Source organism: Lagenorhynchus albirostris, chromosome 5 (genome assembly GCF_949774975.1).
Source record: "Lagenorhynchus albirostris chromosome 5, mLagAlb1.1, whole genome shotgun sequence".
Taxonomy (NCBI): Eukaryota; Metazoa; Chordata; class Mammalia; order Artiodactyla; family Delphinidae; genus Lagenorhynchus; species Lagenorhynchus albirostris.
In genome coordinates, this window is record NC_083099.1 from 90,502,473 (window position 1) to 90,525,969 (window position 23,497).

Genomic DNA, 23,497 nt, shown 5'->3' on the forward strand with positions numbered 1-23,497 from the left:
ATGAACACTGGTCACAACATTGTAGCAAATACCTGAAGTCAACAGAGCTATGTGCAAAGTAGGAGATTGTGAAAGAAGTCCAGCTGATAAAGAAAATTGGATCAGGTAGTATTTTTTGTTTTTAACATCTTTATTGGGGTATGTTTGCTTTACAATCGTGTGTTAGTTTCTGCTTTATAACAAAGTGAATAAGTTATACATATGTTCCCATATCTCTTCCCTCTTGCGTCTCTCTCCCTCCCACCCTCCCTATCCCACCCCTCCAGGCGGTCACAAAGCACTGAGCTGATATCCCTGTGCTGTGCGGCTGCTTCCCACTAGCTATCTATTTTACATTTGGTAGTGTATATATGTCCATGCCTCTCTCTCGATCAGGTAGTATTAATACACAAGTGAGGATTGGTTTTCTCCTGTAAGCTATATGGTTAAAAACTTGAATAAGTTAACAAAAGTCTTGGTTTGGCTTTCTTTCTTTTATATTGATGATGAAATTGAGAACAGATCATCTAGTCAGCTGAATTATCCATTCTCTCCTTGCATAAAATTTATGAAAATCTAAATTTATTAGAAATCTGATTAACAATATGACAACTGAGCCAAAAGAGTAAATCAAATTATCTTCATAACTAGGGTCACTCGGCTATGCAAACCCTGGTGTTGAAGGGTACAACCCAACCCCAGAGATGTCAATTCTTGAGTTGATAGGGCCCTTTGCACCCTGGGTAGTCTTAGAGATACTGACATTCTTACTCTTTGGGGCTCCTAAGACTCACCATACTAAATCTAGTTGATTAAACTGATATTAACCATTCATATAAAACTAGAGTACAATACTTTAGCAAATCCACTGCCTGTTTTCTAGGCTCTGGTTTTTCACCTTTTCACTAAAGTGACTTCTGCTTCTACCACTCACCCATCATTAGTTAATCAGATTTTGAATCATCTCTTAGTGATTCATTTCTTCTGAGTTCTTGGAGGAAACCTCACTGTAGCCTCCTGGGCTGATTGCAGCAGGAATGTAAATGAATGGGATAGTTCTTTTCCAAGCTGAACTGGAACCCTTGGCATCCAGGCATTTATAATCTTGATGCATGTAGGGGGTCAATGAATGATTCTTAGGGCGTGAGAAAGAAGGTAATTATTCTCTTTCCACTATCACAAGTCTTTGCAATGGCAGAATTGTTGGGTCATGACAAGCCATTGCTGGAATCGCAGTGAAGAAAGGGGAGGTGAGATCACTGGATATTAAGGATGTTTGTGCTGTGTTGTCAATTCCTGTCTTCACTTCCTTTACTGAATGAATATTCTGAAAGAGCCTAGAACCAAGAAAAATGGACTCAAAATCACCATTGTTCATGTCAGAATAACCATTTTTATCTTAAGTATTTAAATGCTGGTAGTGTTTTGTTTTGTTTTTTGGAAGGAGGGAGCTTTAAGCTACTGTTTGCATCTGTAATCCAAGATCCATGAGACAGTTATAAAATAAGTAGTTATGAAGTCTGGGTCTTATCAGTTAATTTTAATTTTCCTGCTAGATGTTCCTGAGATTTTAACAAGTAGAAAAACAAGTTTACCCCACTCTTTACTGTTATTTATTCTGATTAATGGAACTCATAAATAATAAAAGGTGTGCAGCAAAAGGAAGTATGCAATCAAGCTGTAATTCGTAAGTGAATTATAAGTTCTGAAGGAACCTAGAAGCGGCTGGAAAAGTGTAGAAGGTCAGCAGTCTGAGTCCGGGCAGAAATTATAGTCTGCTTTTCTCTTCTTTATCTGTCTGTATTGCCTTCCACTCCTATGCAATCCCATGTTTCCATCAGAATAATAAGTATATTGGTACATAGTGCCATTTGAAATCATCTTTACAAATAACAGTTGGAGATGATAAGAGCACACACTTATTGAAGCAAGTAGAGCATGTTTAATTACAGTGGGAAAAGCCTAAGTGTATTTTTTTTCCCCATTCTATTATCCTGCAATCCCTCCTGCCTTTTTTTTCTGTGTAAAAGTCCTGCATGATGATGTGTGAATCAGTCAAAACTTCAATTACCTTTTACAGTAGCATCCTTATACTATTAATAGTTTGATAAAGGAAATGCCTTACCACGTTTTCTTATGCAGTACCGTCATGGCTAGATCTCTGATCAGTAGATGGATGCCCCGCTACCAGAAAAAACAGAACTTAAAAAAACATGGCTTTGCAAACACCCAAATTCTCCCTTATTCCCTCCTCAGTATAATTATATTATTAGAAGCACGTTAGTTACTCCCCTCTTCAAATCTTTCCAACAAACAGCATTAAAAATGCATTTAATATACAAATACCTCATCAGAAACAGACAGCAGTAAATTGTTATGGCTGTTTCAGGGTCCTCCAAAGCAGGGATAAAGGCAATTCAACCAGGCCAGCAATTCCTGGCTCTTTAAGATTGTTGGCCTGATTCCTACCAGATATAAACAATGGAAAATAGCCAAGGTGGTGATGGATAGGAAAAAGAGACATAATGTCATTTCTCAAGGAAGGCCTTCCTTCTGGGTCTTGCTAAAATCTAGGATAATTTATACTAAGGGCATTTTAAAACAGAGTAATAGAAAAGGGACTTTAAAAAGAAAACATACATATGAAACAACAGCCTGGGAACTGGAGGTTTTGTGACTTTTAGTTTAACAGCTTGAAATATATTTTCAGCCCACCTAACTACAGAACTGTGGAACTTCTTTTTATTTTAAGTGGTCAATACCCTAACATGGTTTTTTCTGATATCTCCTGACTGCTCCTCCAGAATCAGGATCCATCCTGCTCTCTGCCACGGGAAGCTGACCTGGATGGGTTCTACCTGCAGGGCTTCTCTGCCCTCTGGTTTCCAGTTGGGGTGGAGATCAAAGGGAGGGAAGGGCAAAATCAGGTACTTATTCTAGCTCCTTCCCTATAGTCTATCTGTGTCCTCTGAGTGAAGGTCGCCCTCCTTACAACACAGCTTGTTCCATGACTCTCCTTGCAGGTTTTGGGCACTGCTCTTTCTTCTTGTCCCTTCAAGTTCAGGTTTTCTAGCAAAGTTCTGGGGGAATGCACTATCTTCTGTGCTCCCCTTTGTCCAGTTTTGAGTGTGCCAGGTACTTTGTGTTGGACTTGTGCACACTTCCAATATAGAAACTAAACCATCCTTCTTGAGCAGTGTGTAGTGCCCCCTCTCCTATAATTGGAACCTATCTAATCACAAGTATCATCATATTAGGGTTTACATGTGGGGGACAAACTAGACTACCTGCAACCTCCCATCTTTTTCTACTTCTGGCAGCTAAGAGGAGCAACAAGTAAGGGGACTGACCTATTAGTATAAACAATCACAGGGCTACAACTGGTGAAATTCTCACTCACTATCACCCTTAAAATCCTACCTTCAATAATGGTGTCTGCTATATCAAATAACCCTAACTTCAGCGGGGGCAATAGGCAAATATCAATCAAAATAAGGGACATGGGATCTATTTAAACCTCCCAGGACACTCAGAGCTTTCTCGGAGAGATTATGAAAGGAGGGAGAGCTTCTTGGGCCCTAGATCTACCTCTGCCACTGGTTAGCTGGGTCATCTTAGGTGGTGCTTGTAAGAGTCTGTTTCACATACCTACTTAGAATTTGTGTTAACTTTCTGGATTCTAGTTTTCTGATCTGTAAAATGTGGAAATAAGTAAATTCAAGCTTTTCATAGATCTAATTCTGTTGATAAAAGCAAAGTCTTTTTAAAAGTCCTGTGACCATGGAATCTTAATGTATCATGTTAAATTACTACAAGTAATTAAACTGCTATAAGTAACACAGTTTTCTAGCAGAAAACTTAGAAAAAAGTTTTTTTAAAAACTTAACAAGGATTAAAATAAAATAGCCAATCAAGGACAATGCTGTTTTGAGCAGTAGCAACTGTAGGCGAAACTCAAAGAAAGCGAAAACAGAGCCCAGGGACTTAAGGAAGTCCAGACATAATAGAAGTACCTGGGCAGATGTGTGGTGGAGAGATGTGTAGTACCTCTCTACAAAGGCAAAGAACGTTTTGGCTTCTTTTCAGCTATTTTTCAATGCAAGATAATTCAGATCATCCTGTGTATTATTTTACTGCCATATCTAAATTTTCTCTTTAGTAGAAAAAAGAGAAATAAAACAACTTAAATAACACGTGACTTTCAATTCATTTAATCAATTTCCTGTTATTATTAAAATATTCAATGGGGCTTCCCTGGTGGCGCAGCGGTTGGGGGTCCGCCTACCAATGCAGGGGACGCGGGTTCGTGCCCCGGTCCGGGAGGATCCCACATGCCGCGGAGCGGCTGGGCCCGTGGGCCTTGGCCGCTGAGCCTGCACGTCCGGAGCCTGTGCTGCGCGGCGGGAGGGCCACAACAGTGAGAGGCCCGCATGCCGCCAAAAAAAAAAAAAAAAAAAAAAAAAAAAAAAAAAAATTCAATGAAAAACTGGCAGTGTGATTCAATGGATGTGCTTGTATATAGCTTGCTGTGTCTCTGACCATTTGACTCAGGATAATTTCCTAGAAGTAAATAGTTAGGTGGAAATGTGGGCACCTTTTAAAGAATTTTTGAAAAAGTTTAAAAACAGCTCTGCAGAAAATTCAGATCTATTTACATGCCTAGCAGCAGTGTAGGTGTGCAGCTGCAGGTGTATGTTTGATACACCTCTACCTGAACACCCAGGCACAAGACCAAATCCTCCATGAGATATTACCTGTGTAGGAAGACATGCATATTCTTGATTTAACAGCTAGAGTTAACAAAATTGCCACCATGACTGCCACCAATGTTGAAATTATTCCGACAACTGTTCCTTGACTTGCTTCAACAAAAAGTCTATAAGCTGGAAGAAAAGTTACCAGAAAATAAAAGAAAATGTATAGATGGTGAGTAGAGTATATTTACTAATTTTATAACTAGTTATTTCTGCGTTCTGGATGGGAGACAGATTTCATATTAGTGAAAAAACTCTTGCTAGTGAAAAGACCCATTAAAGATATGAACAACAGCCCTGTCTGGACCAGAGTTGTTCATGAGCATAAATAATAACTCCCAACCTCAATGTGTCTATTGTGGGAAACCTGCCAAAGCTGTGATGTTAACCAATTTGGGGCCTAGTGGGGATGAGAGTCAGGAGAGAAAAAGTCTGAAAACTTGAGAGACAATGAGTCTTCTGTGTATTTTAAGTCTCTATTGTTTTTTACTGTAATAAGATAATCAACACACTTTTACAAAGGAATAATTATGACTACAAACTAGCCTCAGCCTAGTGTATTCCTTGGGGGATGAAGGGAGGTTGCAGTGTACCCTTGGCTTGGACAAGGCAGGATCCTAGAGGAATAGAGATGAGCAGTGCAGAGGGGATGAGAAGAGTTGAGTAGGAGCCATGATCTTGAGTAAAAGGTGACAGGTGACCACCAGGATAACCGATAGTGCTTGGAGCTCCTCAGGAATAACTGGAGGAGCCAGAACTCTTTTCAGCATCTTGGTTGGAACTAGCATTGTTATAATTGGTATTAAAGGAAGTGGGGAACTCAGAAGCCAGAAACTTGGAGACCTTGAGTAACCAAAGTCAGAACCAGCTAATCTTATAATCCACGTTCTACCAAAGAGTAAGGAGCAAGCATTAGAGAACAGAGGTCAAATTCAGGGGGGAAGATAATTATGGCTTTTCTTTAAAATGAACAGCTCTATATAATGGATGTCAGTTTTTATGAATATACTTTTACTTAATGTTTTACAACCAATAAAACGTTTATCTCTCCACACATTTGTCATCCTGAAATTCTATACCCACGTAGAGAAGGAGTAATTAAGTAGAAATGTTGACTTCCTAAAGTGTTTTCATAGGCATATTTTTCCTCCTGAAGAAAATTCTGCAATGTATAGCTTCTTACTTTATCCATGACCCTCAGTTCCCCCATCTGTAAAGGGATTTGTCCAAGATCACATATTGATTCAGCAGCAAAATTTAGCAAGAATTATTTAATTTCATTCAATTCAGTGCAACCTTTCTAGAGAAGATCCAGACTCTAGGAATCATAAGCCCCACTATCTGGGCCTCCTTTTCAAATACTGCAGTATTTCCTGGGCAAGGCAGCAAGCAGAAAATTGCAGTTCAGTACAGAACAGCAAGTTTCCTTGAAAGAGTGTTTCTCCTGTTCCCTGCCCTGATGGGGTAGTTCCTGCTATAGACCTCTTTCTGGGGGGAAGTATGGGCAAACCCTCTTGCAGTCTCAACTGACCAGTATTTTACTTCAGAATGAGAGGTTCTGAAAAGCTTTTCTTTGACAGAGGTGGAATGGTCATGATGCTTCACTTTGTGTAAACTGAAAATTAGACCTCTAATTAGAAAGATGGGCCAGATGTGGTCTTCAGACTGTTTCTTCCTGATTATTTTTCTAAACTCCAAAATGAATCCAACATTTAAGAAAACAGAATTAAAGCTTAACTGTATTTTAAGTAAAAGTGACAGTCCTATTTTGGGGAAAAATAGGAGCTTCATCTGCATCTCAGTTTTCAGTACCCTCAAAGTAGCAACTCTACAAAGGGAGTGTTATCACTCAGTGTCTTGAAGTTTCTATCTATTTGAAGTTGTCCTTGACCCAAGGACAACTCTGTATTCTTATCTCCAAAACGCACTACATAGAATCTCCAAACCTTCAAATCTGTTATTTCTCCTAATTTTCATAACTATAATGATAAAAATATTTCTAAAACATACGTTCCACTGACTTATATTTTAATAAAGAATAGAAAGAGGAGTGCCGTGGTCTCCCATGATGTCAAGTTGATCACTTAAGGGTAAGGGTGATCAGCCCACCTTGAAAGTCAACTTCATGAGTACACAGTCTATGACTCTATGGATACTGGACTAGAAATATTTTAATTAATGAGTTTTACCAGTTAGCTACCAATAGAGGTAAGAAAAAAATGAGCCGAATCAGGCATACACGTAATGTTTCAAATGCCCTTTGGTAACTGTTTTCACCAGATTCACAGACCATGCTTCCCCAGCATCCAGCAGAGTCCAAATTCTAACTTCCTCCTGTACCTACACAGCTTCAACTCCCCAAACCCAGACCCTGAGGCACAGTGGTAACAGGAACTGAAGATGCTCAGCCCACAGAGTAACAAAACATATAGGTTCCCTCTTCATTTCTGAAGCCCTGAAACCCTAAAAAGGAAATGTTCTGGGAGTAATTTCTTTTTTTTCAATGCAAGACTTGCCTGTGGTTGAAGGAAGGAGATTGTCTTGACTGGAAGTATCCCTGTAAACAGTATTTTCAGAAATTCTATTCAAAGGTATTCTTGAAATGGCAACCTAATTTTCCTGTTTGATATTCACAATCTCTAATGCTGTACCCGAAACCCATTATGCAACCCTACTTGTAACTTACCTACATACAGTGTTTGGATGGTGAGTAAAGTATATTTGCTTGAAGAAATGTTGCACAGGTATTCTCCACTGTCTGAAAGACGAAGATCCTTCAAAGTCAAAGAGAAGTCATGCAGGTTTATCAGAATTTTGTTCCGTGAAAGTAGGGGTTCATTGATAATTGTTTCTTGTGAGGAGTTCAGAAAGTGAGCCAGGACCAAAGAATTCCCACTGTCCACCCTGGACCAAGTGACCCTGAAATCTTCATTTGGTAGGAAAAAACTGTTTTCAGGTTTACACGAGAGTGAAACATTTTCCCTTTCATTTTTATGAAGGCCATCTAAAAACAGAATAGAAAAGTAAAGATTAATGAAAACAAAATTTTCAAATGAATTTTCTAAGTTACACCTAGAAATATCTTTGAAAATACCTTTTGGAAAGCAATGAGATATTTGTACTGTGGAGTTTATTAAAAGCTTTACTACCACTATTTCAAAGTCTCCCACCAAGGTTAAGCTTAGGCTTCAGGAGACCTAAGCCTGGGCCAGCTAGGGAGGTGACACACCTGGTTTTTAACTCCTACAGCCTGACGGTGATCACTCAAGAATGTTGCTATGGTTATCAGCCTTTTAAACTCAGTGATCTTCCTCTGCTGACCCTGAGTGCTGGAGTTACGTCCTTGTCACTATCTACACCATGGCAGTCTCTGCTAATTTCATGGTCTCAACCACTTCTTAATCTCTCTTTCAAGACAGAGTCTCTTTTCTTGCACGTAAGAAGTATATTTCTAACTGTGCAGGTAATTCCTCACTGGACCGAGCTCTTAGAACAGGCACTCTGCTGGGTATTCTTAGCTTGTCCCTCCAGAGCTAACTCCATCTTGTCCTTCCTATTCTCTAGTTCTGTCAGCTGGCCTCTATGGACTACCATGAATTGTTCTCCCTGGTTCTAGACATACCTACTTTGCAGTCCACCTGTACGAGAGTGATGCCAAAGCAAGCCATCTAAAATGCCACTTCCAGTCGCTCCAATATTTCATATCCTTCTTTGGCTCCATACTACCTCCAGGGCTGGCTCAAGCTCTTCAGCAAGATGAAGCCATTTGATCTGGTTTTTGCCTTCTACTCTAGGCTTATCTTTTGATACTTCAGTTTAACCCTCAACCATTTATATTTCCACAAATTCAAGCAATATTTACTCCTCTGTGCTTTTGTGTCTAGTATGTTTTTTGCCTGGAATGCCTATGTTCTCCTGGAATTTCCTACTGCTCTTTTAAAATTCTGCCCTTATGCAACTTCCTTAAGCATATGTTCTGTAAAAACCTGACCCACACCCAACCATGGTGAACAGAATTACTCACTCTCTTTGTATGCTGCATTCCTGGTTTAGTTTTATTTTTACATGTTTGTACTAGATGCTGTGGATCCAGAAGTAAGAGTCCACAGTATCTAGTACACATCCGGTTCTTAAGTTCACAGTCTGAGAGTGGCAAAGCTTGGTACATAATAGATCCTCAACAAGACAAAATAACGCTGAGCCTAAGGAACTGTTGAAACTCCAGGATACTCATTTCTGAATAAACATGAGAAATTATGATTTTCCTTAGAAAATATTTGCAATTTAATATTTTCAACCCTCTCCCATGTTTCCATTGCTGCCTGGCTGATGAACAGAGAACACTGGCTGCTCACACTATTGACATCATATAAAGGTAGTGAATAGTTCATATTTTTAGTGTCTTCTTGGTGAATATTTTGAGAATTTGAAACTCAGGGGTAGAGGCAGGGCCAAGATGGCAGAGTAGGAGGACCCTAAGCTCACCTCCTCCCACAGACACACTAAAACTACAACTACATATAGAACAACTCTCTCTGAGAATGACCTGAAGACCAGCAGAATGGCTCATCTATAACTAAGGATATAAAGAAAAAAATACACCAAGGTGAATAGGAGGGGAAGAGAAGTGATCTAGTCAGGACCCACACCCATGAGGGAGACCCTGCACTGCTCCAGCTCCACCCCTGTCAAGGCAGTAGTCCTCATATGCCCCAGGAAAAGCCCTGGCCTGTGCCAGACTCCAGCTCTAGCCCCCCTGGCTCCAGCCTGCACCTACCAAGGCTGCACCCCCAGCATGCCCCAGAAGAAGCCCTGGCCTGTGATTGGCTCAGCTCTAGTCCCCACCCCTCACCAAGGCAGCAGCCCCCAACACACCTCAGGAGAAGCCCCAGTCCATACCAGGCTCCAACTCTAGCCCACCCCACCCCCCAGCTCCAGCCCGTGCCAGTGATAGCCCTGGTGTGCCCCAGAAAAGGCCCCTCTCCATGCTTGCTTCATATCCAGCTCTCCCACCAAAGCCACTGGGCACATGGAGACTGCATAGGGAGACTCTCACAAAAGGACATACCTTCAAGATTGAGATAGGTAATTGTCTTGCCTAATTTTATAAACACAAACAGAGAGTTGAACAAATTGAAAAGACAGAGAAATATGTCCCAAATGAAAGAACTACCCTAATGAAATGGAGATAAGTAGTTTACCTGATAAAGAGTTCAAAGCAATGGTCATTAAAATGCTCACCAGGGGCTTCTCTGGTGGCGCAGTGGTTGAGAGTCCGCCTGCCGATGCAGGGGATACGGGTTCGTGCCCCGTTCCGGGAAGATCCCACGTGCCATGGAGCGGCTGGACTCATGAGCCATGGCCGCTGGGCCTGTGCATCCGGAGCCTGTGCTCCGCAAAGGGAGAGGCAGCAACAGTGAGAGGCCCGAGTACGGCAAAAAAAAACAAAAAACAAAAAATGCTCACCAAACTCAATAAAAGAACAGAGGAACACGGTGAGAACTTCAACAAAGAATTAGAAAATATAAAAAAGAGCTGAAGAATACAATAACTGAAATGAAAATTGGAATCAAGAGCAGATTAGGTAATACAGAAGAATGTATAAGTGACCTGGAAGATAGAATAGTGGAAACCACCCAATCAGAACAACAAAAAAGAAAAAATACATTTTTAAAATGAGGATAGTTTAAGGGGACCTCTGGGACAACATCAAGCATACTAACATTCATATTATAGGTGTTCCAGAAGGAGAAGAGAAGGGGTAGAAAACATATTTGATGAAATAATGGCTAAAAATTCCCCTAATCTGAAGAAGGAAAAAGATATTCAGGTCCAGGAATCTCAAAGAGTCCCAAACAAGATGAACCCAAAGAGATCTACACCAACATATCATAATCGAAATGGCAAAAGTTAAAGACAAAAAAATTTTCAAGGCAGCAAGAGAAAAACAAAGAGTCACATAAAAGGGAACTCTTATAAGACCATCAGCTAATTTTTCAGCAGAAACTTTGCAGGCTAGAAGGGAGTGGTATGATATATTTAAAATTCCAAAAGGGGAAAAACCCTACAACCTAGGTTACTCTACCAAGGAAGGTTATCGTTCAGAATTGAAGAAGAAATAGTTTCCCAGATAAGCAAATGATCTTAAATGACACATTAGACTAAATGGACTTAATAGATAACTAGAAACCATTCCATACAAAAAAACATCAGAATATACATTCTTTTCAACTTCACATGGAATATTCTCCAGGATAGGTCACAATGCTAGGTTATAAAACAAGTCTCAATAAATTTAAGAAGACTGAAATCATATCAAGCATCTTTTCTCACTACAATAGTATAAAGTTAGAAATCAATTACAGGAAAACTGGAAATAGCACAAACATGGAGACTAAACAATATGCTACTAAAAAACAAAGTGTCAATGAAGAAATAAAAGAGGAAATCAAAAAACACCTTGAGACAAATGAAAATAGAAACACAATGTTCCAAAATCTATGGGATGCATCACAAGCAATTCTAAGAGGGAAGTACATCACGATACTGGCCCACCTCAAGAAACAAGAAAAATCTCAAATGACGTATCTTTTCTAAAGGATATAGAAAAAGAAAAATGAATAAAGACCAAAGCTAGTATAGAAATGAAATACCAAAGGTCAGAGTGAAAATAAATGAAGTAGAGACCAAAAAACAATAGAAAAGATCAATGAAACTAAGAGCTGTTTCTTTGAAACGATAAACAAAATTGGAAAAACCTTTAGCCAGACTCATCAAGAAAAAGAGGTGTGCTAAATAAATAAAATTAGAAAGAGGAGAAGTTACAACCAATATCACAGAAATACAATCATCAGAGAATACTATAAACAGTTATACATCAACAAATAGGACAACCTGGAAGAAATGGATAAGCTCCTAGAAACTTATACTCTTCCAGGACTAATTTAGGAGGAAATAGAAAAGCTGAACAGACTGATTTCTAGTAATGAAACTGAATCAGTACTAAAAAAATTCCAACAAACAAAAGTCCAGGATGAAATGGCTTCACAGGAGAATTCTACCAAATATTTAAAGAAGAGTTAATATCTATCCTTCTCAAACTATTCCAAAAAATTGAAGAGGAGAGAACACTTCCAAGCACATTCTACAATGCCACATTACCCTGATACCAAACCAATCAAAGACACTACAAGAAATGAAAATTACTGGCCAATATCCCCAAAAAACATAGATTCAAAAATCCTCAACAAAATATTGTAAGCCAAATTAATTCAACAACACATTAAAAGGATCATATGTTATGATCAAGTATAATTTTTCCCAGGGATGCAAGGATGGTTTAATATCCATCAATCAATCAATCTGATATACCACATTAATAAAGCAAAGGATAAAAATCACATGATCATCTCAAAAGACGCAGAAAAAGCATTTGACAAAATTCAACAACCACTTATGATAAAAACTCTCAACAAAGTTGGTTTGGAGAGAACATACATTCACATAAAAAGGCCATATACAACAAACCCACAGGTAACGTCATACTCAAGGGTGAAAAGCTGAAAGCTTTTCCTCTAAGATCAGGAAAAAGACAAGGATGCCACTCTTGCCACTTCTATTTAACATAGTATTGGAAATCCTAGCTACAGCAATCAGACAAGAAAAAAAAAAAAGGCAACCCAAATTAGAAGAAAAGAATTCAAATTGTTGCTATTTGCAGATGACATGATGCCATACATAAAAAACCACAAAATCTCCACCAAAAAGCTATTAGAATAAACAAATTCAATAAATTTGCAGGATAGAGTCAATGTACAAAAAATCAGTTGTGTTTCTGTACATTAATAAAAAAATATCAGAAAGAGAAATTAAGAAAAGTCTTATTTATAATTAAATAAAAAAGAATGAAATATGTAGGAATAAATCTAACCAAGGACATGAAAAACCTATACTTTGAAAACTGTAAGACACTGATGAAAGAAATTGAAAACAATACAAATAAATGGAAAGCTATTCTGTGTTCATGGATTGGAAAAAGTTAACATTGTTAAAATGTCCATACTACCCAAAGCAATCTACAGATCCAATGCAACCTCTATCAAAATACCCATGACATTTTTCACAGAACTAGAACAAATAATTCTAAAGTTTGTGTGGAAACACAAATTATTGATGATTAGTGATTTTTTTGGCCAAACAGCCAAAAAAATCTTGAGAAAGAAGAAAGTTAGAGTTATCATGCTCCCTGACTTCAAACTACACTACAAAGCTATAGTAATCAAAATAGTATGGTACTGGCACAAAGCTCAGACACATAGATCACTGGAACCGAATAGAGCACCCAGAAATAAACCCATGCACTTATGGTCAGTTAATCTATGAAAAAGGAGGCAAAAATATACAGTGGAAAAAAGACAGTCTCCTTAATAAGTGGTGTTGTGAAAACTAGACAGCTATATGTAAAAGAATAAAACTAGAATATTTTCTCATACCATATACAAAAATAAACTCACAACAAGTTAAAGACTTAAATGTAAGAACTGAAATCATAAAATTCCTGGAAGAAAATATAGGCAGTATGCTCTTTGATATAAGTCTTAACAATACTTTTTTGATCTATCTCCTCAGGCAAGGGCAACAAAAGCAAAAATAAACAAATGAGACCTAATCAAATTTTAAAACTTTTACACAGGGAAGGAACCCATCAGTAAAACTGAAAGGTGACCTACTGAAAGGTAGAAGATATTTGTAAATGATATAATACCTGGTAAGGGTTTAATATCCAAAACATATAAAGAACTCATACAACTCAATATGAAAGAAACAAACAAAAAAACGATCTGATTTTTAAAAATGGGCAGAGGCCTGAGTAGACATTTTCCCAAATAAGACATACAGATGACCAACAGGCACATGAAAAGATGTTCAACATCACTAATCATCAGGGAAATGCAAATCAATGCAACTGCAGTGAGATATCACCTCACACCTGTCAGAATCACTGTTATCAAAAAGACAACAAATAACAAGTGTCGGTGAGGATGTGGAGAAAAGGGAATCCTTGTGCACTGTTGGTGGGAATTTAAATTGGTGCAGTCACTATGGAAAACATGATGGAGGTTCCTCAAAAATTAAAAATAGAACTACCATATGATCCAGGAATTTGACTCCTGTGTATTTATCTGAAGAAAACAAACACACTAATTCAAAAAGATATATGCACCCCAATGTTCATAGCTCATAAAACAATTATTTACAATAGCCAAGATATGTAGGCAACCAAGTGCCCATAGACAGCTGAATGGATAAAGAAGATTTGAGTTACACAGACACAAAAAGTAGAATATTACCAAGCCATAAATAAAGAATAAAATCTTGCTATTGTGACAACATGGATGGACCTGGAGGGTATTATAATTAGTAAAATAAGTAGAGAAATAAAGACGAATGCTGTATGTTTTCACTTGTATGTGGAATCTAAAAAACAAACATAATAAAACAGAAACAGACTCACAGATACAGAGAACAAACTAGTGGTTACCAGAAGGGAGAGGGATGGGAAGAGAAGCGAAATAGTTAAAGATGATTAAGAGATACAAATTTTCAGTTACAAAATAAATAAGTCACAAAGATGTAATGTCCAGCACAAGGAATATAGTCAATATTTTATAATAACTTTGTATGGTGTGTAATCTATAAAAATATCACTATGTTTTATACCCCAAACTAATATAATATTGTAAGTCAACTATACTTCAATAAATTTAAATATTAAAAAAAAGAAACTCAGGGGAAGAAAAGGCCAAAAAGGAAAGCTAACCTCCACTTTCACCATATAATAGAGATTTACAGAAAAAATTTGCTTTGCTTCTAGTGAAGTATAAAAAAATATTGATAATTTTCCTCAGAATTAGATAAATGGTGCCAAATTAATTTTTCTTCTCCTTAAACTCTTCTTAAACAGTAGCTTATAGATATAGAGACTGGTGAGAGTTTGGGTTTGTTCAAATAAATGAGAGGAAGGAGTAGAGGTGCTGATAAAGATTAATGGGCTAATACTACTTAAGAAGACTAAACAGAAAGAGACTAAACAGAAGCAATACTAATTTCTGTTCGTTGAAAAACTGGCAAGAATCAGAGGTTGTGACCTGCTAGGAAACAAGTATCCTTTCCTTCTCCTCTGATCTTCTAAAGTCCAATGCAGGTAGAAAATTCTATGTAGAAGAACCATAGAGAAATACAGTAATGTTCATGGATGTATTTTCTGCTTTCCATTTCACAGTTGTTTTCCTTCAACTCATAAACACCTTGCAAGGTAAGACTTACTTCCATTTTACCAACCAGGAACCAGCGCTCAGAAGTAAAAATGATTGTGTCAGGTAACAGAGCCAGTAATATTAGATCTGGGATTCCAGTCCTGGTCTTCTAACTGCTGCAAATGCATTTCCTTCCTTTGTGTTCTTCTCTTAACCTGTAAATCAAACCCCATTCCCTCCCAATCTCTGACAGCACAGGTACACAGAAAGCCTTGTGGAGCCTACCTTTCATTGTCCATCTCCCTGTCCATGTTTGCTTCAGCAATGTGTTTTCAATAGCACATTGATAAGATGAATTTGATCCTGTAATATTTACTCTACTGTTAATATAAAAAGGACCCAAAGATCCGATTTCTTCCTTATTGTTTTCAGAGATTGGTGTATTATCCACTTCCCATGTGATAATTGGATAAGGATAAACACTTAACACATTGCATATTAAGAAGCTGTTTGTGGTGTTCTTTTCATACTTCATCACAGGTGTGACAAAAGCTATGTGGGAGAAAGAAGGGCACATGAGGAACTGTCATTAGCTTCTTTTTAGCCCATCTGCGCAGAACACATTATTTTAATACCCATGAAACGAAAAGCTAAAGCTTTGTGAGCAAAACTTGGCAGTTTCTGAAAGGAAAAACAGCAAAAACTCTGTAGAACCTTAAGATATAGTCTGGTGATCTACAAGGAAAAAAGAGCATGTATGGATACATAGCAACTAGCAAGCTCAATTCTCTAGAAAGAATTCTAGAAAAAAATCTAATGGCCTCACTGAGCAGTCAAAATGTGGATGTCAAAGCTGATAAACTAGAGCTCACGCAGCAGTTTGTACTCTTCAGGTGCTGACTCAGAGCCTTTTTGATTCTTTGTTTACCCATAATTCTTAGATTTCTGAGTCAAGGTCTGAAGCAGATAAATGGAACAGAGGGAGAAAGAACATGAGCTAGATAAAACAACCCATTAGAAAATGCCCCTCCCAATAAATAAATGATTAGATAAATGAAGTTAATACAAACAGGAGGAAAGCATATAGTATTACAATTAACTTCATTTAGAAAACAGAAAAATGTAATTTAAATCAATTCAATATTTTTAAGCTATCATATTGGCAGAATGTCTTAAGATGGGTAATATTAGGTGTTGATAAGACTTAAGGGGAAAATGTATACTCTTATGCTGCTGGTATAAGTGCCATATTAAAATTTTACTTCTGATACTTTTGTTTCAGACCATTTCCCAGTATTAAATATAAGGATGTTCATCACAACATTTTTTGTAACGTAAAACACTAGAAATACCTAAATACTTACTAATGGAGGAACGGGTGCATCAATTATAGCATGTCTAAACTATGAGACACTATGCATTAAAAATAATGAGGTAGTTTGTACGTATTATCTTGGAAGGAAGCCCATAGCATATTAAATTAAGAAGAAGGCATTACAGAAAACATGGAATGGTATCATTGTCATGTTTTGTAAAATGGTATATGTACACTTACCTCCCACTTTTAGTACCACTTTGTTTATGATTTTTCCAAGTGATGTTCCCATGTAGCATATGTAAGTTCCTTCATCCTGAAGCTTTAATCTTTTGAAAGATAGGGAGGCATTCCCATTGTGAATTTCATCAAGGAAGAGGGACGTCCTATTTACATATCTGGGATCTTGCTTTTCCAACTGGTCACTGTTTTTGTAGTATGAGTAAACATAGTTATCTTGATTCTTCCAGTGAACTACAACATCGGGCCCACTCTCAAATGAGCAAGGGAGAATTACATCTTCATCAAGTCTTCCAATGACTATTTGCTCACTCATAGAGAGATGACTTATGGAAGCTAAAAAGAACGTATCTAAAAACAAGAGCAGTTATGAAGAGAATTAGTGATGGGCGCTTATCAAGCGTTATACCAGGACTACCTAGAAGAACTATCCTAGGTCAGCAGCCTGATCATTAACAGACCACATCATCTATCAAGAACACTTGCTAGTCTAATTACTAGAAACAAGCCATGAAGCTCTATGTTTGAGTGTCTGAAATTTCAATCGAGTATCTGTTGTATTCGATGTAACCATGAGAATTGACAACAGCATAAAGCATAGAAATTTTGTTCCATGCTTGATCAATAGTCTCATCTCTCCTCTGATCCTGGCCTGCTACAGTTGCTGGAAATTTTGTATGTTATATAAATTAAAGATTCCTGTTGATTTTTATTTCCTGGACACATTCATTTTTAACACCTACTATAACAATAACAAATTAGTTTATCCAGCTAGCTGGAGCTAGCAGGCCCTAAAAGAATAGAATAAACTTAACTTGGCTGGGTTAGGAAATATTTGGAGCATGTAGAAGACAATGCTGCATTAAGGGGTCTGTTGGGAATATGTAGACATTAGTTTCAAGAAAGGGTGCACATAAGAGGAGGAGTCCAAAAGGGGAAATGAAGTGATTCATTTATTTTGGCTTTAAGACAACTCTCAGGATATACTATGAGTCCATCAAAATATAGTTAAGGAATATTATTCTGGATATAAATGTAGAGGTCCAATCCTCCTAATATATATGTTTGTATATGTGTGTGTGTGTGTGTGTGTGTGTGTATATATATATATATTTACTGTCAACTTCAGAAGGTGATTTTAAAAAGCAAATGGACTCATCACAATCATGTTTTTGCAAAGAAAATCTACTTACCCATTTCATAATCACTGAAGGCAGTATCCAGATTTTTTAACCAATTCACAAAACATTTTAGTAGATCATATGCCCTATCTATGAATTCTGTGATATTTGCACCGGAAAGGACCTTATCTTACGGACAATGGACTAAACTCCTTTGACCTTGCTCAAAGCTACCCTAGATGGGATAATCGGGTGTTCATATGGCCTTGTCACAAAGTCTTTTTCCTCTGCCCCCTCCTCTGAGGCTCTTTCCACTCTATGTCCCACTTTGCCTTAGAGAGATTTAGTCTATCTCTGTACCAAGTGCTAGAGGAATGTGGCATCAAGCTGAGAAGAAAGACATGGAAAGGTGGGAAAGAAAAGGAGTGTTTTTGTCGACCTCCCTAATTGATCTACTAAACACCTCTAATATTTCATTGGCTAATTTAAAATGCCTGCCACAGGGCCTAGCAAAGCTGATAACGCCTTTTGTCAAGTGTCAAGTAAGTACCAAGCTTACACTTAAAAAAAAAAAAAACCAAATCAACCAATCAATCAAACTTGCCTTTCTAGTGATTTTATATTTGGTAGCAGATAACAGATTAGAAAGAACCTTAGAGTAGATAGAAGAAAAGTTAGAAAAGTTGATAAGCTATGGCTACAGAGGAAACAGCTCCCTTGCCTTGTGGCTCATGTTCCTATCTAATGATACAAACAACTGACACTTGGGTGTATTATAAAGATGCTTACCTTGAGATCCACATAGAGATGATATAAGAATGAAGAAGAAAGACAGAGCTGCCTGTGCCTTCATGTCATGTGGAGGTCGTATTAGTTATACTATCAAAGAGAAGCAAAATATACAAGTTACAGATTTTAAGTACAAACAGGAATTGGAAAAGAAATAATTAAAGTGTCTGCCTATAGGAGATTCATTAAATTAACTATGGTACATTCACACAAATAATTCTTCTGCAACCATTAAAGATAATACTGTAAAATATGGGTCAATGGCATCAAAAGAAGCTCTTAATGTTACAGGAGAAAAATCAGATTACAATGCTACTTTTCAGAAGCATAGTCCCTTTTTAAAAGCACACACATTTCTGCACATAGGAGGCTGACATGACATATCACTAAATTTACAGAAGGATGTTAACTCTGAAGAACAGGTTTCACATCTAAAGCAGTACCTGTTACATAATAGGTATTGGAAAATGGCTGTTGAATGAATAAAGATTTGGTATACGTTAAATAGTGGTTCTCTGGAGAACAGTTTTTGTCGGTTATTTTTAAAGCTTTCTACAGTGGACATGTATTGCTTTTCTAGGAAATATACTAAAAATAAATTCAATTAAATATTAAATGCCGAGGCTTCCGGGAAGATGGCGGAAGAGTAAGACGCGGAGATCACCTTCCTCCCAACAGATACACCAGAAATACATCTACACGTGAAACAACTCCTACAGAACACCTACTGAACGCTGGCAGAAGACCTCAGACCTCCCAAAAGGCAAGAAAACCCACACGTACCTGGGTAGGGAAAAAGAAAAAAATAATAAACAGAGACAAAAGGATAGGGACAGGACCTGCACCAGTGGGAGAGAGCTGTGAAGGAGGAAAGGTTTCCACACACTAGGAAGCCCCTTCGTGGGTGGAGACTGCAGGTGGCGGAGGGGGAAGCTTTGGCGCCGCGGAGGAGAGCACAGCAACAGGGGTGCGGAGGGCAAAGCGGGGAGATTCCCGCACAGAGGATCAGGGCCGACCAGCACACACCAGCCCGAGAGGCTTGTCTTCTCACCCGCCGGGGCGGGCGGGGCCTGGAGTTGCGGCTTGGGCTTCGGTCGGAGCACAGGGAGAGGACTGGGGTTGGCGGCTTGAACACAGCCTGCAGGGGCTTAGTACGCCACAGCTAGCCGGGAAGGAGTCCGGGGAAAAGTCTGGACCTGCCGAAGAGGCAAGAGACTTTTTCTTCCCTCTTTGTTTCCTGGTGCGCGAGGAGAGGGGATTAAGAGCCCTGCTTAAAGGAGCTCCAGAGACGGGAGCGAGCTGGAGCTAAAAGCGCGGACCCCAGAGACGGGAATGAGATGCTAAGGCTGCTGCTGCCGCCACCAAGAACACTGCGTGCGAGCACAGGTCACTTTCCACACCCCCCTTCCGGGGAACCTGTGCAGCCCACCACTGCCAGGGTCCCGGGAACCAGGGACAACTTCCCCGGGAGAACGCACGGCGCGCCTCAGGCTGGTGCAACGTCACGCCGGCCTCTGCCGCTGCAGGCTAGCCCCGCACTCCGTGCCCCTCCCTCCCCGGGCCTGAGTGAGCCAGAGCCCCCGAATCAGCTGCTCCTTTAACCCCGTCCTGTCTGAGCGAAGAACAGACGCCCTACAGCGACCTACACGCAGAGGCGGGGCCAAATCCAAAGCTGAGCCCCCGGGAGCTGTGAGAACAAAGAAGAGAAAGGGAAATCTCTCCCAGCAGCCTCAGAAGCAGCGGATTAAAGCTCCACAATCAACTTGATGTACCCTGCATCTGTGGAATACATGAATAGACAACGAATCATCCCAAATTGAGGAGGTGGACTTTGAGAGCAAGATTTATGATTTTTTTCCCCTTTTCCTCTTTGTGAGTGTGTATGTGTATGCTTCTGTGTGAGACTTTGTCTGTATAGCATTGCTTCCACCATTTGCCCTAGGGTTCTATCCGTCCTTTTTTTTTCTTTTATCTTTAAAAATGTTTTTTCTTAATAATTATTATTTTATTTTAATAACTTTATTATATTTTATTGTACTTTATTTTACTTTATCTTTTTTCCTTCTTTCTTTTTTCTGTCCTTCCCTCCTTCCTTCCTCCCTCCCTCCCACCCTCCCTCCCTCTTTTCTTTCTTTCTTTCTTTCTTTCTTTCTTTCTTTCTTTCTTTCTTTCTTTCTTTCTTTCTTTCTTTCTTTCTTTCTTTCTTCCTTCCTTCCTTCCTTCCTTCTTCTACTAATTCTTTCTTTCTACTATTTCTCCCTTTTATTCTGAGCCATGTGGATGAAAGGCTCTTGGTGCTGCAGCCAGGAGTCAGTGCTGTGCCTCTGAGGTGGAAGAGCCAACTTCAGGACACTGGTCCACAAGAGACCTCCCAGCTCCACATAATATCAAACGGCGAAAACCTCCCAGAGATCTCCATCTCAACACCAGCACCCAGCTTCACTGAATGACCAGCAAGCTACAGTGCTGGACACCCTATGCCAAACAACTAGCAAGACAGGAACACAACCCCACCCATTAAAAGAGAGGCTGCCTAAAATCATAGTAAGTCCACAGACACCCCAAAACACACCACCAGACGTGGACCTGCCCACCAGAAAGACAAGATCCAGCCTCATCCACCAGAACACAGGCACTAGTTGCCTCCAACAGGAAACCTACACAACCCACTGAACCAACTTTAGCCACTGGGGACAGACACCAAAAACAATGGGAACTACGAACCTGCAGCCTGCAAAAAGGAGACCCCAAACACAGTAAGATAAGCAAAATTAGAAGACAGAAAAACACACCACAGATGAAGGAGCAAGATAAAAACCCACCAGACCTAACAAATGAAGAGGAAATAGGCAGTCTACCTGAAAAAGAATTCAGAATAATGATAGTAAAGATGATCCAAAATCTTGGAAATACAATGGACAAAATGCAAGAAACATTTAACAAGGACCTAGAAGAACTAAAGATGAAACAAACAACGATGAACAACACAATAAATGAAATTAAAAATACTCTAGATGGGATCAATAGCAGAAAAACGGAGGCAGAAGAACGGAGAAGTGACCTGGAAGATAAAATACTGGAAATAACTACTGCAGAGCAGAATAAAGAAAAAAGAATGAAAAGAACTGAGGACAGTCTCAGAGACCTCTGGGACAACATTAAACACAACAATATACAAATTATAGGGGTTCCAGAAGAAGAAGAGAAAAAGAAAGGGACTGAGAAAATATTTGAAGAGATTATAGTTGAAAACTTCCCTAATATGGGAAAGGAAATACTCAATCAAGTCCAGGAAGCACAGAGAGTCCCATACAGGATAAATCCAAGGAGAAACACGCCAAGACACATATTAATCAAACTGTCAAAAATTAAACACAAAGAAAGCATATTAAAAGCAGCAAGGGAAAAACAACAAATAACACACAAGGGAATTCCCATAAGGTTAACATCTGATCTTTCAGCAGAAACTCTGCAAGCCAGAAGGGACTGGCAGGACATATTTAAAGTGATGAAGGAGAAAAACCTGCAACCAAGATTACCCAGCATTCAGATTTAATGGAGATTTAGATTCAGATTTAATGGAGAAATTAAAACCTTTACAGACAAGCAAAAGCTGAGAGAGTTCAGCACCACCAAACCAGCTTTACAACAAATGCTAAAGGAACTTCTGTAGGCAAGAAACAGAACTTCTGTAGGCAAGAAACAGAAAAGAAGGAAAAGACCTACAATAACAAACCCCAAACAATTAAGAAAATGGGAATAGGAACATACATATCGATAATTACCTTAAATGTAAATGGACTAAATGCTCCCACCAAAAGACACAGATTGGCTCAATGGATACAAAAACAAGACCCATATATTTGCTGTCTACAAGAGACCCACTTCAGACCTAGAGACACATACAAACTGAAAGTAAGGGGATGGAAAAAGATATTTCATGCAAATGGAAACCAAAAGAAAGCTGGAGTAGCAATTCTCATATCAGACAAAATAGACTTTAAAATAAAGACTATTAGAAGAGATAAAGAAGGACACTACATAATGATCAAGGGATCGATCCAAGAAGAAGATATAACAATTGTAAATATTTATGCACCCAACATAGGAGCACCTCAATACATTAGGCAAATACTAACAGCCGTTAAAGGGGAAATCAACAGTAACACATTCATAGTAGGGGACTTTAACACCCCACTTTCACTAATGGACAGATCATCCAAAATGAAAATAAATAAGGAAACACAAGCTTTAAATGATACGTTAAACAAGATGGACTTAATTGATATTTATAGGACATTCCATCCAAAAACAACAGAATACACATTTTTCTCAAGTGCTCATGGAACATTCTCCAGGATGGACCATATCTTGGGTCACAAGTCAAGCCTTGGTAAATTTAAGAAAACTGAATTGTTTCAAGTATCTTTTCCAAACACAGTGCCATGAGACTAGATATCAATTACAGGAAAAGCTCTGTAAAAAATACAAACACATGGAGGCTAAACAATACACTACTTAATAACAAAGTGATCACTGAAGAAATCAAAGAGGAAATAAGGAAACATCTCGAATAAACAACCTAACCTTGCACCTAAAGCAATTAGAGAAAGAAGAACAAAAAAAAACAAAAGTTAGCAGAAGGAAAGAAATCATAAATATCATATCAGAAATAAATGAAAAAGAAATGAAGGAAACGATAGCAAAGATCAATAAAACTAAAAGCTGGTTCTGTGAGAAGATAAACATAGATAGACCATTAGCCAAACTCATCAAGCAAAATAGGGAGAAGACTCAAATCAATAGAATTAGAAATGAAAAAGGAGAAGTAACAACTGACACTGCAGAAATACAAAAGATCATGAGAGATTACTACAAGCATCTATATGCCAATAAAATGGACAACCTGGAAGAAATGGACAAATTCTTAGAAATGCACAACCTGCCAGGACTGAATCAGGAAGAAATAGAAAATATGAACAGACTAATCACAAGCACTGAAATTGAAACAGTGATTAAAAATCTTCCAACAAACGAAAGCCC

At 38.6% G+C, this 23,497-nt stretch overlaps 1 protein-coding gene across 1 annotated transcript; it reads right to left on the reverse strand.

Annotated features, from left to right (window-relative positions):
• Positions 1–298: 298 nt before the first annotated feature.
• On the reverse strand, positions 299–18,518 carry HHLA2 (HHLA2 member of B7 family). Its single transcript, XM_060149359.1, has 7 exons — positions 18,455–18,518; positions 16,545–16,895; positions 15,275–15,541; positions 7,420–7,737; positions 4,734–4,862; positions 2,105–2,163; positions 299–1,316 (listed from the first exon to the last, which is right to left on the reverse strand). The coding sequence occupies exons 1-6, from the start codon at positions 18,516–18,518 to the stop codon at positions 2,114–2,116; spliced, it is 1,179 nt and encodes a 392-aa protein (XP_060005342.1). The 3' UTR covers positions 299–1,316; positions 2,105–2,113.
• Between the last annotated feature and the right edge of the window lie 4,979 nt (positions 18,519–23,497).

Bases quoted from the DNA above. Each gene is read 5' to 3' on its own strand.
- HHLA2 (XM_060149359.1), bottom strand. From the start codon at position 18,518: ATGAAGGCACAGGCAGCTCTGTCTTTCTTCTTCATTCTTATATCATCT. The intron at 15,542-16,544 runs GTAAGTGTACAT...TCTCCCACATAG, and splicing joins AGTGGTACTAAAAGTGGGAG to CTTTTGTCACACCTGTGATG. The intron at 7,738-15,274 runs GTAGGCTCCACA...TTCTGTTTTTAG, and splicing joins AGGGAGATGGACAATGAAAG to ATGGCCTTCATAAAAATGAA.